The sequence below is a fragment of the Acartia tonsa genome, chromosome 11, assembly GCF_053477335.1.
Source record: "Acartia tonsa isolate MP-2025a chromosome 11, ASM5347733v1, whole genome shotgun sequence".
Lineage (NCBI taxonomy): Eukaryota > Metazoa > Arthropoda > Copepoda > Calanoida > Acartiidae > Acartia > Acartia tonsa.
Window position 1 is genome coordinate 9,507,122 of NC_137270.1, and position 12,793 is coordinate 9,519,914.

Here is a 12,793-nt window from a genome sequence, read left to right on the forward strand (position 1 = left end):
ATTTAAGATGTTTTTAGGTAAGAAGAGTTTAAAACTTTAAATTATTTTTGAAATTCATTATGAACTTCGTAAATGTTGAATATCAACTAATAACACTAACACACATGAATTAAAATTAGAAAAATAAAATCATTTTTTTCGCCCGGCATCACATACGATTGTAAAGTTTGTTTTAGGCTATTCTAAATTTTTTAGATAATTATATTGTTTTTTCGGGCTCTGTATGTTGTCTACCAGAGCTGAATCTTTAAATCATTTAAGTGGTGAGCCAGATCGGTTCGGCTTACCTCGATCTGGCTCACCACTAAATGATTTAAAGATCCAGCTCAGCTGTCAAAGTTTTTCAATATTACAATGTCACTATAGTAGTATAGATTGGTGTTGAGGGACATAATATATCTACCTAGTCTTTAATTTGCAAATCGTTTTTTGTTTTTTGATTTTAAATTGATCACAAATAAAGGGGGGGGGGGGTAAAATGTGGTGACTCGTGCCACGACATACCGCCAATCTTATTTTGGATGCTACACCCTTAGTTTTAAAGGTAAATGGGTAAAATCTTTTGGGCTGGGTCACTAATTACCCCAAGTTTTGGTATCTTTAAAAAAACGGCGGCGGGACCGCCGCTCCTGCTGTTCACCGCCATTTTCTGCCGCCGCCAAAAAAAAAAATTTATTGCATTTCTCGCCGAATTAGGCAATTTGGAATCATTTGAGACCATGTTATTTTTTTCAAAAAAATTTCCCCTTATAACCAACCCTGCGGGGGACTTACTCATATTTTTCAAATTCTCGTTTATCAAGATGTACCTTATATTCAGTGCTTCTCCTGTGCTCCTGCAGTCCACCGCCATTTTCCGCCGCCGCCGCCAAAAATTTTTTATTGCCGCTCTCGCCGTTCACCGCCATTATCTTACATTCTGTGCTTCTCCTGTGCTTTTAAAGATATTGAAACAAAATCTTTTGAGGTAGATCAGTAAAAAATATTTAAATAAAAAATGGCGGCGGTAACGCCGCTCCCGCCGTCCACCGCCGTTTGGCTTGTAAGGGGAAAAATGTTTTTTTTTTGGCGGCGACGGCGGAAAATGGCAGTGAACGGCGGGAGCGGCGGTACCGCCGCCATTTTTTATTCAAATATTTTTAACTGACCTACCTAAAAAGATTTCGTTTCAATATCTTTAAAAGCCTAGGAGAGGCACTGAATGTAAGATATACCTTGATAAACTTTTTCTAATACTAAGGATAAGTCTGTCACAGATAAATTATTTATTAATAATAATGAGGTCACAGGTGGAATAAATATCTGTAATACCTTTAATCAACATTTTACCTCAAAAGCAAGTAAAATAAATGAAAGGATTGAACCATCTGACAGACCACCTAATTCTTACCTTGAAGAATCAGAACACATCTTTTCAATACCTGAAATTACCCCTGCTCAAATAGTTGAGGTGGTCTTAGAATGGCAAAATAAAAGAAGCTCTGATTTTAATGGTCTGTCCCCCTTTTTACTTAAGAAGATTATTGATTCTGTAAAAAATCCTCTGTCATATATTTAATCTTTCCATAAAAACAGGGAAAGTGCCAACACAACTCAAAATAGCCAAAATAACGCCAGTCTTTAAGACAGGGGGTGACATGCATTGTGTGAATGACTACAGACCCATTTCATTGCTATGTATCTTCTCCAAAATTCTTGAAAAGATTATAGCTACAGCTCTGAAACAATATTTAGCTTCAAACAATATCATTGATAGTCTTCAATTTGGCTTTCAAAACCTTAACTCAACTTTTCAACCTATGATTCATTTACTTGATCACGTGGCCAAGGCAATAAACAGAAATGAATACACTATTGGTCTATTTTTGGACATTAAAAAGGCATTTGATTGTGTTCCTAAACATATTCTCCTAATGAAACTGAAAAAAATAGGTATTCATGGAAATTTGTTGCAATGGTTCGAATCTTATCTATCAGAGCGCAAACAGTTTGTTAAGTTAGGAAATGCTGAATCCTCTAAATTGGATATAACCTGGGGCCTCCCCCAGGGATCAGTACTTGGTCCAATTTTATTTTTGATATTTTTCAACGATCTTCCAAACTGTACTTTACTTAAAAGTCTGCTGTTTTGTGATGACACCACATTACTAGCTTCAGGGTATAATTTAAATCAACTTGCTAATTTTGTAAATGATGAATTGCAATAAATCTCTAGGGTAAAGCGGGGCGAACTCTGTGTTTTTTTTGGTTTTTTGAACCTGCAAATCGTAAAAATTATTTTTTTTAAATGGGACCAAGACCAGTAGAAAGATCTCGGAAAAGTCGATCAGGTCCTAAAAGGACGTAAACCTAGGACTTTGGGAAGTTTGTCAAAATTGATCTCTAAAACGGCACCGACTTCGCCCCGCCTTGAGGCGAAGTCGGTAGGGCATTTTCAAGCTTCGAAAAATTGATGACGTACTGATTTTATTACAGCATTTTCAAAAGGTAAAAGTTGCTAAATGTAATAAAGAGTATGTGTGGTATCCGCCGAGGATAAATGGCAGACACCGGAGTTCAATTAGATTACGGCAGTGTGACAGACGTGGACACCTTACTATAGAGAAGCTACGCTTCTCTAGCATTCACTAAATAATAATCAACATCTATTTCAGTTGTCACTTTATTGAAGGTCTAAAGAGTACTAAAGCTATATACAACAAACAATAACTACACAGATAGGAATAAATAATCATAACATAAAAGCATTATAATACATATACAATAGTCAGTTTGGGCAATAATGATCCCCCATCCCTGGAAAGGGTGGGGGGAATTAACAATACAGTTAACCATAATAAAACTTGGCAGATTCAATCATTAATTTTAGGCATAGGGAGGGGGTCGACAGACCCCTTCCCCAGGACTCGGGGGAGGGCCGTTGGCCCTTCCCCGAACCCCGGTCAGGGGTGCCATAGGCATGGCTCGCGGTTGCCGAATACCACAACTCTCCCCTCGGAAGGCTGGGAGAGGGTTTCCCTACCAGACTTCCGACAGTGGTTGAGGCCTTCGGTCCGCTCCTTAGGGCTAAGATATATACAAATGATAATGATTCAATGGAATCCTAGTGGTGAGTGTTTCTCAGGGTTGATGGGCTCCCAACGTGGGGTAGAAGGCAGAGGCTGGCTTTGGTTGGAAACGTAGTTCAGCGCCGGCAGGTGTCAGGTTGGCGGGTGGCGCAGTTGTTGCTGGGACAGTCAGCAGTGGGGCATTTTGGTTGTTGTTGGCAGCGGCTGGGGCACTGGCTGCCAAGTTGACCGTCTGGGCGGCAGCCTGCCCTCCAGAGGGGCCGCGGGGTCTTCCAGAGGGCGGTACTGGCCTGCCTGGGCGGTCATGCCCGCTATCGGCTGATCGCATGGACACCATTTCCTCGGCTGCTTCCCGGCCGATGGGAATGGCATCCCAGTCTACTGAAAAGTCCCGGGACTTGGCATGGGTGAGCCGGGCTCTGGCCAAGGCCTTCCTGTACAAAGTTGGATGGTACAGGAACACTTGTGACATCGCATTCATGGCTGCCCGTACACCTCCTTGTGCTGCTGCCAGAGAAATGATGGTCAGATCCCCCAGCAGTTTGAGGATTAACAACAGCAAGCACAGTATGGCTGCGCCATCTCCCCACTCGTGAATAGCTTGTCTGAACCCAGCCCAGACATCCAGGGCGGCCTCTCCTTCCTCCGCCAGTCGGTCGATGTTGTAGGACACTATCCCATGGTCACCTGTGGCCGAACAGCTACCTTGCTGAACGCATGAGCCATAGGACAGGCCGGTCAGCATGGCGCTTTTATATGCTGGGAACGCCAGCAGTTGCTGCCAGTCGTTCAACTCAGCCTGCGAATACAAGCCCCCTGAACTGAAGTCATCCAAGGGTTCTGTCAGCAGCTGCTTGGGCGTATCCAGCGGGGGTGGCCTCTTCTTAGGAGCAGGGGTTAACTCTATCCAGCCTTCCTCCGCGTGCACAGTCAGGGGGTATGTGGAGGAGCAGGGAATCTTGGTGGCGTGGCCGCTATACACTCGTGTCACGGCGTCTACAAACCCTGTGGGCTCTACTGGCACTTTGTCCCAACACTCCTTGTGTTCACGGACAACATATTTGTTGCGTTGGCAGGTAAGCTGGAGCAGGACATCTCCCCTCAGCACCGAGAACGTGCTCCCCTGGACACGGGTGGGCCGGGTCTAGTTGCTGGAGCTTCCAGCAGTTGGCCGCTACTTCTTCTGCTGCTGTGCTTTTCATGCGTGTCTCCAGAGTAAATCCAATATAACCTGCATGTATCTGGGCCTGCAGGGGGACATCAACATCCCTGGCCGATACTCTGGGCAGCGCTGCCGCGGCTGGGTCAGCTGCCACGAACAATGCTGGGTGGTTGGTGGCATGGGCCTCAAAGTCGCAGTTCACTATTGAGGTGGGGTTGGTCATGTTGATGAAAAACTGGGCCTGATGGTCAACCAGGAACGCATCCATCACTAGGCTAGGCTGGAGGCTGCGGATCAGCCTCAAGGGGCAATCTCTCCCCAGGTGGTCCCACACGTAGGTTGCTTCCCCAGTGATGCAAGACAGCTCTGAATGGGGACATTCCAAGGTCAGGTGGTCAGATTGGGACTCCACCCGTACATCCTCTACTACGTAGGTCTCTTCCTTGACCAGCAGCCGTCGCTCCTGGAGCACTAATTCATTGCGGTACAGCTGGCCCTCGAAGTGGACGTCCTCCCCTTCACAACCCACCCCCTCGGGGCTGTTGACGAGGGCGCCCACCATATGGAGGGTGAAGAACAGGGGATGGTTCAGCTGGAACGTCAGTGGCTGGGTCTTGCCCTGCAGTGTGTAGACTCGGTTCCTGGCCAGGTCTCGGCACGTTTCTGGATCTATCTTGGTTGGCCTCATGAGGGTGGGGACCGAGGTCACCTTGAGGTGACCCCATACCCCACACCTGAATGTCCACTGGGACACAGTGAGCTGACAACTGTATCCCGTTGTTTCCCTCACCTTGACTTGCTGCAGGACGTGTACTTCATGGCCCAGGGGCACCTCCTGGTGTAGAGGTTCCGTGTTGCACATCTTTTCTTTATTGTAGGCTGTGACGTGGGTGGGGTTGGCACAGTCCCATCCCACCAGGACGTAGCTGGTTGTAGGCCACACGGCTGCCAGCAGTAGCCCCCACAGGACCATCCACCAGTGTGAGAAGCTTCCAGGCAGCCATCTACCTCGCACACGCGGCTGGGGATCTTCGGCTCGGGTCACGGCTGCTTCTCTGGGCTGGACACGGCTGGGCTGCTCCTGGCTAGGTACAAGTTTCCATTGAGCGTTATCTTTATGTGGCCGGGGCACCCCGATACCCTCCCCAATGACAGACTGGCAGGCGACTGGCGCTTGCCTGGGTGTCGGCTCCCCTAGCCCCAAGGGGTCCCTTCCCTTGTCCATGTCATGCCTAGTGGCATGGGGCTGAAGTGCGTGTGGCACAGGCTCGCCCTGACTCACGTCCCTCCCCTGCCCTAGGAACTCAGGTGCATGTGGCACAGGCAAGTCCTTATATCCCCAAATTTCAATCTCCCCAGCCTCTGGTGCAGGAGGCACAGGCAAGGCTGGGGTCTTACAATGATTTGGATACAACACATTTGTTAAATTTAACTTATCCTGGCTCGACTGGAAATGTTGGGCAGCTGGGTTCCTTCGGCTGGCAGGGGGCGCTGGATGGCGTGTAGTTGGGCTCTCCATAGGCGTCCAAGGGGGGGGGTAATGGGCCATTTGGCACCCCCAAACGATTTTGGGGGTGCCGTAGGCACCCCCAAAATTTTGTGAACAATACCCCCCCCAAAAAAAAATTACCCCTACCTTGGGGGTGCCGTAGGCACCCCCAACGATTTTGGGGGGGGTATTTACCCCCCCCAAACCATTTTGGGGGGAGTAATTACCCCCCCCAAAATAAATGTTCTTTAAAAATTTTTTTTTGGGGGGGGTATTTACCCCCCCCCCAAATTGAATGTTCTTTAAAAAAAAATTTTACTGATAGTTTATTTTAGGATAGGTTATATTGGTTTAGGTGATTGCCCCACATGGTTAAGCAATTGGCCCCCCGCAGGGGCTAGAAATAGGAGAGAAGCTTGTGTAAAAAAAACGAAGAAACGCCCCTTAAAGAGCGTTGCCACAAAAGGGACTATACCCCAATATAGTCCAACCAGTTAAAACAGTTCTTAACCATGATAACAAAAAATTTAATAGTTTGATCATGTTTTATTTGCTTAGGCCTTTATAATGGCTAAAACCATCCCGGGGATCTATGATGTAATTGTAAAGCACTGAAGATTCCATAAAATAGATACCTAACTAAATTAAATATTTCCTTTTGGGAGGATGTCAGGGTGTCTCAAAACTAGTTATAAAACTTACCAGGACCTATAAGACGCTTCACTTTAAAGTATAATCATATTGGTTCATTGGTTAGTGAGTTAATTATTGTATTTTTATGTTCTAAAGAATGAGATACTACTATATATTTGAATAGTAGTGGCGCCCTTGGCATCTAAGAACTCGTGTTTTCTAAAGGGTAAAAAGGGAGGAGAAAAATAGCCTAAAACCACTCAAAGGATTAACCTATAATAGTGTGGAACCATCATGGGATCTATGTGAAGCTTTCCTAAAAAGGAGAACTCAGTATTAAAAGTAATGAAATCTGAAGCTATAGTCAAATAAACCTTACTTACTACTTTATGTTATAGGATAGTACTTATTAACTTAATAGATTAGGTAGGTGCTTTTTTTACATAATTAAATTACCCCCCCCAAAAATTTTACCCCCGGGGTAAATTAGTTTGGGGGGGGGTAATTACCCCCCCCAACAGATTTGGGGGGAGTATTTACCCCCCCCCCAACAGACTTTAGGGGGGGTATTTACCCCCCCCAATCAAATTTTACCCCCGGGGTAAAAATTTTGGGGGGGGTAAAAAAAAATTTCGTCGCGCTTCGCGCGCCATTTTACCCCCCCCAAACACGAATTACCCCCCCCCCCTAAAATTTTTTACCCCCCCCAAAAAAAAAAGCTTGGACGCCCCTGGGGCTCTCCCTGCAGGCTGGTGGCGCTGGCTGGCTGGGGGTGACGGGTGTCACCCCTTCCTCTGGGACTGCTGGCTCGTTCCAGGATCCAGGTCTCTCGGTGGCGGCGACGGTTGTCGCCCCAGGCACCAGGTTGGAGGCTGGCTCGTTCCAGGATCCAGGTATCTCGGTGGCGGCGACGGTTGTCGCCCCAGGCACCAGGTTGGAGGCGCTGGATAGCACCCCCCAGTCATCACAGGTGGCGGCGCCGGGTGGCGCCCCATACGTCGACGTTGATGCGCTGGCTAGCGCCTCCTGCCTCTCTCGTTCAGTGGCCGCCAGGGCCTCCCCGTACACCGTCTCAGTGACGCTGGGTAGCGCCCCTCCACTCTTGCTGGGTAGGCTCGGTCGAGCAGGCTCCATCATGTTGAGGCTAAAGGGCTGGGGCCTCAGAACTTCTGGCTCGGCGATGTTGTTGGGTTGCACAAGCTCCGGCCCCAGGTGGTTGAGACTGAAGCCCAGGCCAACCCGGTTGGGTTCAGCCGCGCCGCCCAGTACGTTGATCCTAGCTGGAACGGTCCCAAACTGCAGCATCCCGTCGGCTCGGCCCGCGGTGTTGGGGGCGGCTGCTTGCTGCGGTGGTGCTGGGGGCGCGCTCCCTTCCATATGGGCCACTCTGCTGGGCTTTCCTGGGGGAGCACCCTTGTCTGCGGTGCGCCGGCGGCCAGCTACCTGGTCCCAGTCAGCTCTGCACTCGGCCGCCGTGTGGCTGGCATAATGGCAACGCTCACACTTGGCAGAACGGTCACGGCGTGGCTGGGTGCGTCTCTCCTCTAGGCTGACTTCCATAGGCGTCGGGCAGTCGCGAGCTCGGTGGCCTTTCCCTTGGCAGCGGAAACAGCGGCCTGGAACCTTGTCATCTGGAGCGACCTTCCCCATCTGGTGGAGACCCGGAGCCAAGGCGCCAATCTCCATTGGCTCCGACTCGTCGTATTGGGGCAACTGGATGCTGGCAGATCCTGTGAGCCCGTCGGTAGCGTCCACTAGGCACACACCCTCCTTCAGCTGCTTGGTAATCATTGTGACGGTGAACATGGCTCTCCGTGTGTACTCAGGTACACTGGTGATCTCATGGCTCATCATTTCACGTTTCACATTAGCGTTACGGATGCCACGATTTAATTCGTCCACTAACAACTCGAGATCCTCATGGCTGTAGGCGTCCCTATACAAGGCACACTTTGTTGATATGTATGCTTGTATAGGTTCTGTCGAGTGTTGCCTGTAATCCCTAAACGCTTGTTTAAGCGTCTGGGATTCAAAGGCGGGACGAAATAACATTTCACACTCGGCCTTGACCTGCTTGTAGGTCAAGGCTTGGCCTGCCTCGCCAAACAGATGAGAAGCCATTTCCGCCGCTTGCCCTACCAGTGACAGTAAAAGGGCGTTGCGGCGGTTGAGGGAGTCATGGGGCGGCACGCGGTAAGCCGCCCATGACATCTCGAGTCTGCGGATGTGGGAGCTCCAAGATTGCTTGGGCGGTCCTCTATACTCCGGCAGGTTACTCAGCATCAGCTTGCGGTACTCGGCTGGAGCCGGCTGAGGGTCATCCTGGAGCCATCCTGGGGCTTGGTCGCCTCCTGGCGCTTGCGGCTGTTCCATCGGGTCAACGGTTCAACGGCGGGACACAAGGATATAAGACAATATTATAAATGGTTTGTCACTTGAGGCTTTCTAGCCTAACAGCCAACACTGTTTTATCACTAGGTTGGTAGTTTAGTTACAAAGATATAACTTAGCTGTACTTATCACTAGTTGGATTCTGAGGCTGTAGAGTAGGCTGGTAAGGGTAGATAGGTGTTGAGGGTCTGAACTGCTGTCAGGAACTGATTTGGTTTTCCTTTATCACACTATAGATAGGAGGGAGAAGCTTGTAATTCTTTATTTTCTAAAAATACCTCTGCTAGATGCTATGGAGTAGCTCCGCTCCGGTGTGTGTGTGTGTGTGTGTGAAATCTCCTGTCCTTGCAACGCGCTTACGCACCGTCAAATCCGCGCACACAGGTAAAACGCGCACTTATCCCTCAACTCGCTCTCTCATTGGTCCGCTTTGTCCGTTGAATTTTATGATATTTCCGCACTCCGTTGCGCTATCCGTGAATAGCGCTCTGTGTTCCCGGTCACTAGCTCCACACCGTGGGCGGACTTAGTCTAGTGTGGATAGGAGGGGGGAAGCGCGTGAGGGGATGGGGGGTAAATCCGTCCGTTCCCCCTGTGAGGAAGGGGGGAGTGCTGTGGGTTTGAGATAACTGTGTGATGGAGTAATGGTGCCTTTTCTCCTTAATCCTAGGCTTATCTGTTATGTCACCTTGATTGTATTTCCTTCAGTGGAGAGTGGGCCCCTCCCTTTCCTCTGAGATAAGGGGTGTATTGTTGTTGTGCTGTAGGCTTGAGGTGATTAGATTGTGTATCAGGGCATTTGTTATATTACATCTAGCTTCTATTTTTGTCCTTATCACAATTGCATAACAGATTTGTTTACCAACCCTGTTCTATTTTTAGTTGTTATCACAATACACAATAAACCCAAGCCTGTTCTATTTTTAGTTTTATCACAACACAACAAATTGTTTGCCAATCTTTGCTCATAAATCTATTGTTTAGCCATCACACCAGGGTGGTAATCCCTGCAATGTGATATAATATCTGTTTTTCTAGATGGGTGGCTGCGTTGTAGCCTCTCAGGATACTTGGAGTTGACGTAGTTTTCTCTGCTTTGGTGCACTACACTCGTATGTTGGCTCGCAGCTCGCAGCTATGTGGCGTGTTTCAGCCTATCGGCGGCAGGGAATGTCCCGTCCTGCTAGCGCCGCTGATCCAAATCCGGCTGATGGCGGCAGGGAATGTCCCGTCCTGCTAGCGCCACTGGTTCGGATCCTGCTATCTCTTGCAGTAAAATTGGCCTATTTTCAGCCGTTTACACTTATTTGGCTTGTTTCAGCCGGTCCGCAGGCTTGTTTCAGCCCTTTGAGCGCTCAATTCTCCGTTAGATGTCGGCGCTTCTCGCGGTTCTTCGTCAAGTTTCACTGTTTCACTTCCACAACTGCCGGATGCAGAGTTAGACCTTGCTATCCAGGGTGGGTACTTCAGGTTGCTTGTGTCAGTTTTGCCAGTTTCACTGCTGGGAGTACCTTAGCCTCAGCTGCGCGTCTGCTCTACACTTGTGGTTTGCCGTAATCTCACACAGCTGTCACCAAAAGTTGTGGTATCCGCCGAGGATAAATGGCAGACACCGGAGTTCAATTAGATTACGGCAGTGTGACAGACGTGGACACCTTACTATAGAGAAGCGTAGCTTCTCTAGCATTCACTAAATAATAATCAACATCTATTTCAGTTGTCACTTTATTGAAGGTCTAAAGAGTACTAAAGCTATATACAACAAACAATAACTACACAGATAGGAATAAATAATCATAACATAAAAGCATTATAATACATATACAATAGTCAGTTTGGGCAATAATGATCCCCCATCCCTGGAAAGAGTGGGGGGAATTAACAATACAGTTAACCATAATAAAACTTGGCAGATTCAATCATTAATTTTAGGCATAGGGAGGGGGTCGACAGACCCCTTCCCCAGGACTCGGGGGAGGGCCGTTGGCCCTTCCCCGAACCCCGGTCAGGGGTGCCATAGGCATGGCTCGCGGTTGCCGAATACCACATATGCACAAAATTTTGTATTAAGATAGGTCAATGTTTTCTACCAAAAAAAAAAATTTTTCGAAGTACGCGAAATTTGACTTTTTTTCTCGAAAATTTCACTTTTTTATATAAAATTGAAAAAGTTAGTATAAAAAGTGAAAAAACCGAGTTCGCCCCGCTTCACTTTTAGTCGATTTAAGAAAAAACTATACAAGCTTTTTTAAAGTTTTAAACGGAAATGGATAGCCCATTAGATTCTTAATAAGTCCCCTGAAGACGTCTAAGCTCTAGCTTTTACCAGTTTTTGTCCAAATGACCGTTTTTCCGACCGAAGCAAAAAAATCAAAAAAAAAAATTTTTTGTCGTCCGACTTTAAGACCCAATAAGTACCCTAAAAATTCATCTCACAAAAATCTCATTTTATACTGTTTTGTAGGCAATTAATAAGGAACAAATTTGATTTTATGTTTTTTTCTGTCAGTCGATTAGAACATGGAGAAAAATGTCATTTAATGAAGGTGGTCAAAAAAATACCGACTTCACCTCAAAACCGAGATCGCCCCGCTTTACCCTACATGGTTTCGATCCAATCAGCTCTCTCTACATCCTGATAAAACTAAATTTACAGCGTTCCATTTTAACTTAGGATCAATACAATGGGATGATATTCATTTATATATCAATAAGAATAACTCTAGTGCAAGTAATCCTAATCCTGACCTTATTAAACCTATTGATTATGTCAACAATGCATCTGAAATTCCAGCCATAAAATTTCTAGGTGTTTACTTTGACCCTAACCTTAATTTTAAGTATCATATACAGAAATTAAATGAAAAGCTCTCAAGAGCTCTCTTTATATTGAGACAATATAAAAAAAATTCTAACTAGGAACGCACTTAAAACCTTATATATTCTATATTTCATTGTCATTTAATCTATGGAATTTTGATTTATTCAAGCTCGTATGAAAGTAACTTAAAATCTATTGAAATCAAGCAAAAAATGGCAATCAGAGCAATTACAGACTCTCATTATAAAGCCCATACTGGTCCTTTATTTAAAACAATGAAAATTCTACCTTTTGAATTGTTGAAAAAAATAACATGGTCTCAAATGATTCCAAATTGCCTAATTCGGCGAGAAATGCAATAAAAAAATTTTTTACCCCCCCCCAAAAAAAAAAAAATTTTGGGGGGGGGGTGGGGGTCGACGATAATTTTAAAAGTAACTTTGGCCCCATAGAAGCTTAAATCCAAAATTAGCTCCCTCTAGCTCTAAGGGTTCTCGAGTAAACCCCCCCCCCCTGCCCAAATGGTCCTTAAGCACATCCTCCTTTGAAACGAGAATTTGAAAAGTCCCCCGCAGGGTTGGTTATAAGGGGAAAATTTTTTGAAAAAAATAACATGGTCTCAAATGATTCCAAATTGCCTAATTCGGCGAGAAATGCAATAATTTTTTTTTTCGGCGGCGGCGGAAAATGGCGGTGAACGGTGGGAGCGGCGGTCCCGCCGCCGTTTTTTTAAAAGATACCAAAACTTGGGGTAATTAGTGACTCAGCCCAAAAGATTTTACCCATTTACCTTTAAAACTAAGGGAGTAGCATCCAAAATAAAATTGGCGGTATGTCGTGGAACGAGTCACCACATTTTACCCCCCCCTCCCCCTTTATTTGTGATCAATTTAAAATCAAAAAAACAAAAAACGATTTGCAAATTAAAGACTAGGTATATATATTATGTCCCTCAACACCAATCTATAGTGACATTGTAATATTGAAAAACTTTGACAGCTGAGCTGGATCTTTTAATCATTTAGTGGCGATACCAAGATACCAAAACTTGGGGTAATTAGTGACCCAGCCCAATAGATTTTACCCAATTATCTTTAAGACTAAGGGAGAAGCATCCAAAATAAAATTTGCGTTATGTCGTGGCACGAGTCACCACATTTTACCCCCACCCCCTTTAATGTAATTCTTTATACCTATCCTATTTATCCTTTTCTTAAGTTTAATTTCAC

General features: G+C 46.2%; 1 protein-coding gene across 1 annotated transcript in view; it reads left to right on the forward strand.

Annotated features, from left to right (window-relative positions):
• The first annotated feature begins 1 nt into the window (after window position 1).
• LOC145331439 (ATP-binding cassette sub-family B member 10, mitochondrial) overlaps window positions 2–12,793 on the forward strand; it is a 44,251-nt gene continuing 31,459 nt past the window's right edge. The window contains exon 1 of the mRNA XM_080176085.1: window positions 2–17. Within this exon, the coding sequence (XP_080032211.1) occupies window positions 8–17 (10 nt within the window). The 5' untranslated portion in view covers window positions 2–7. The remainder of the gene's footprint in view (window positions 18–12,793) is intronic.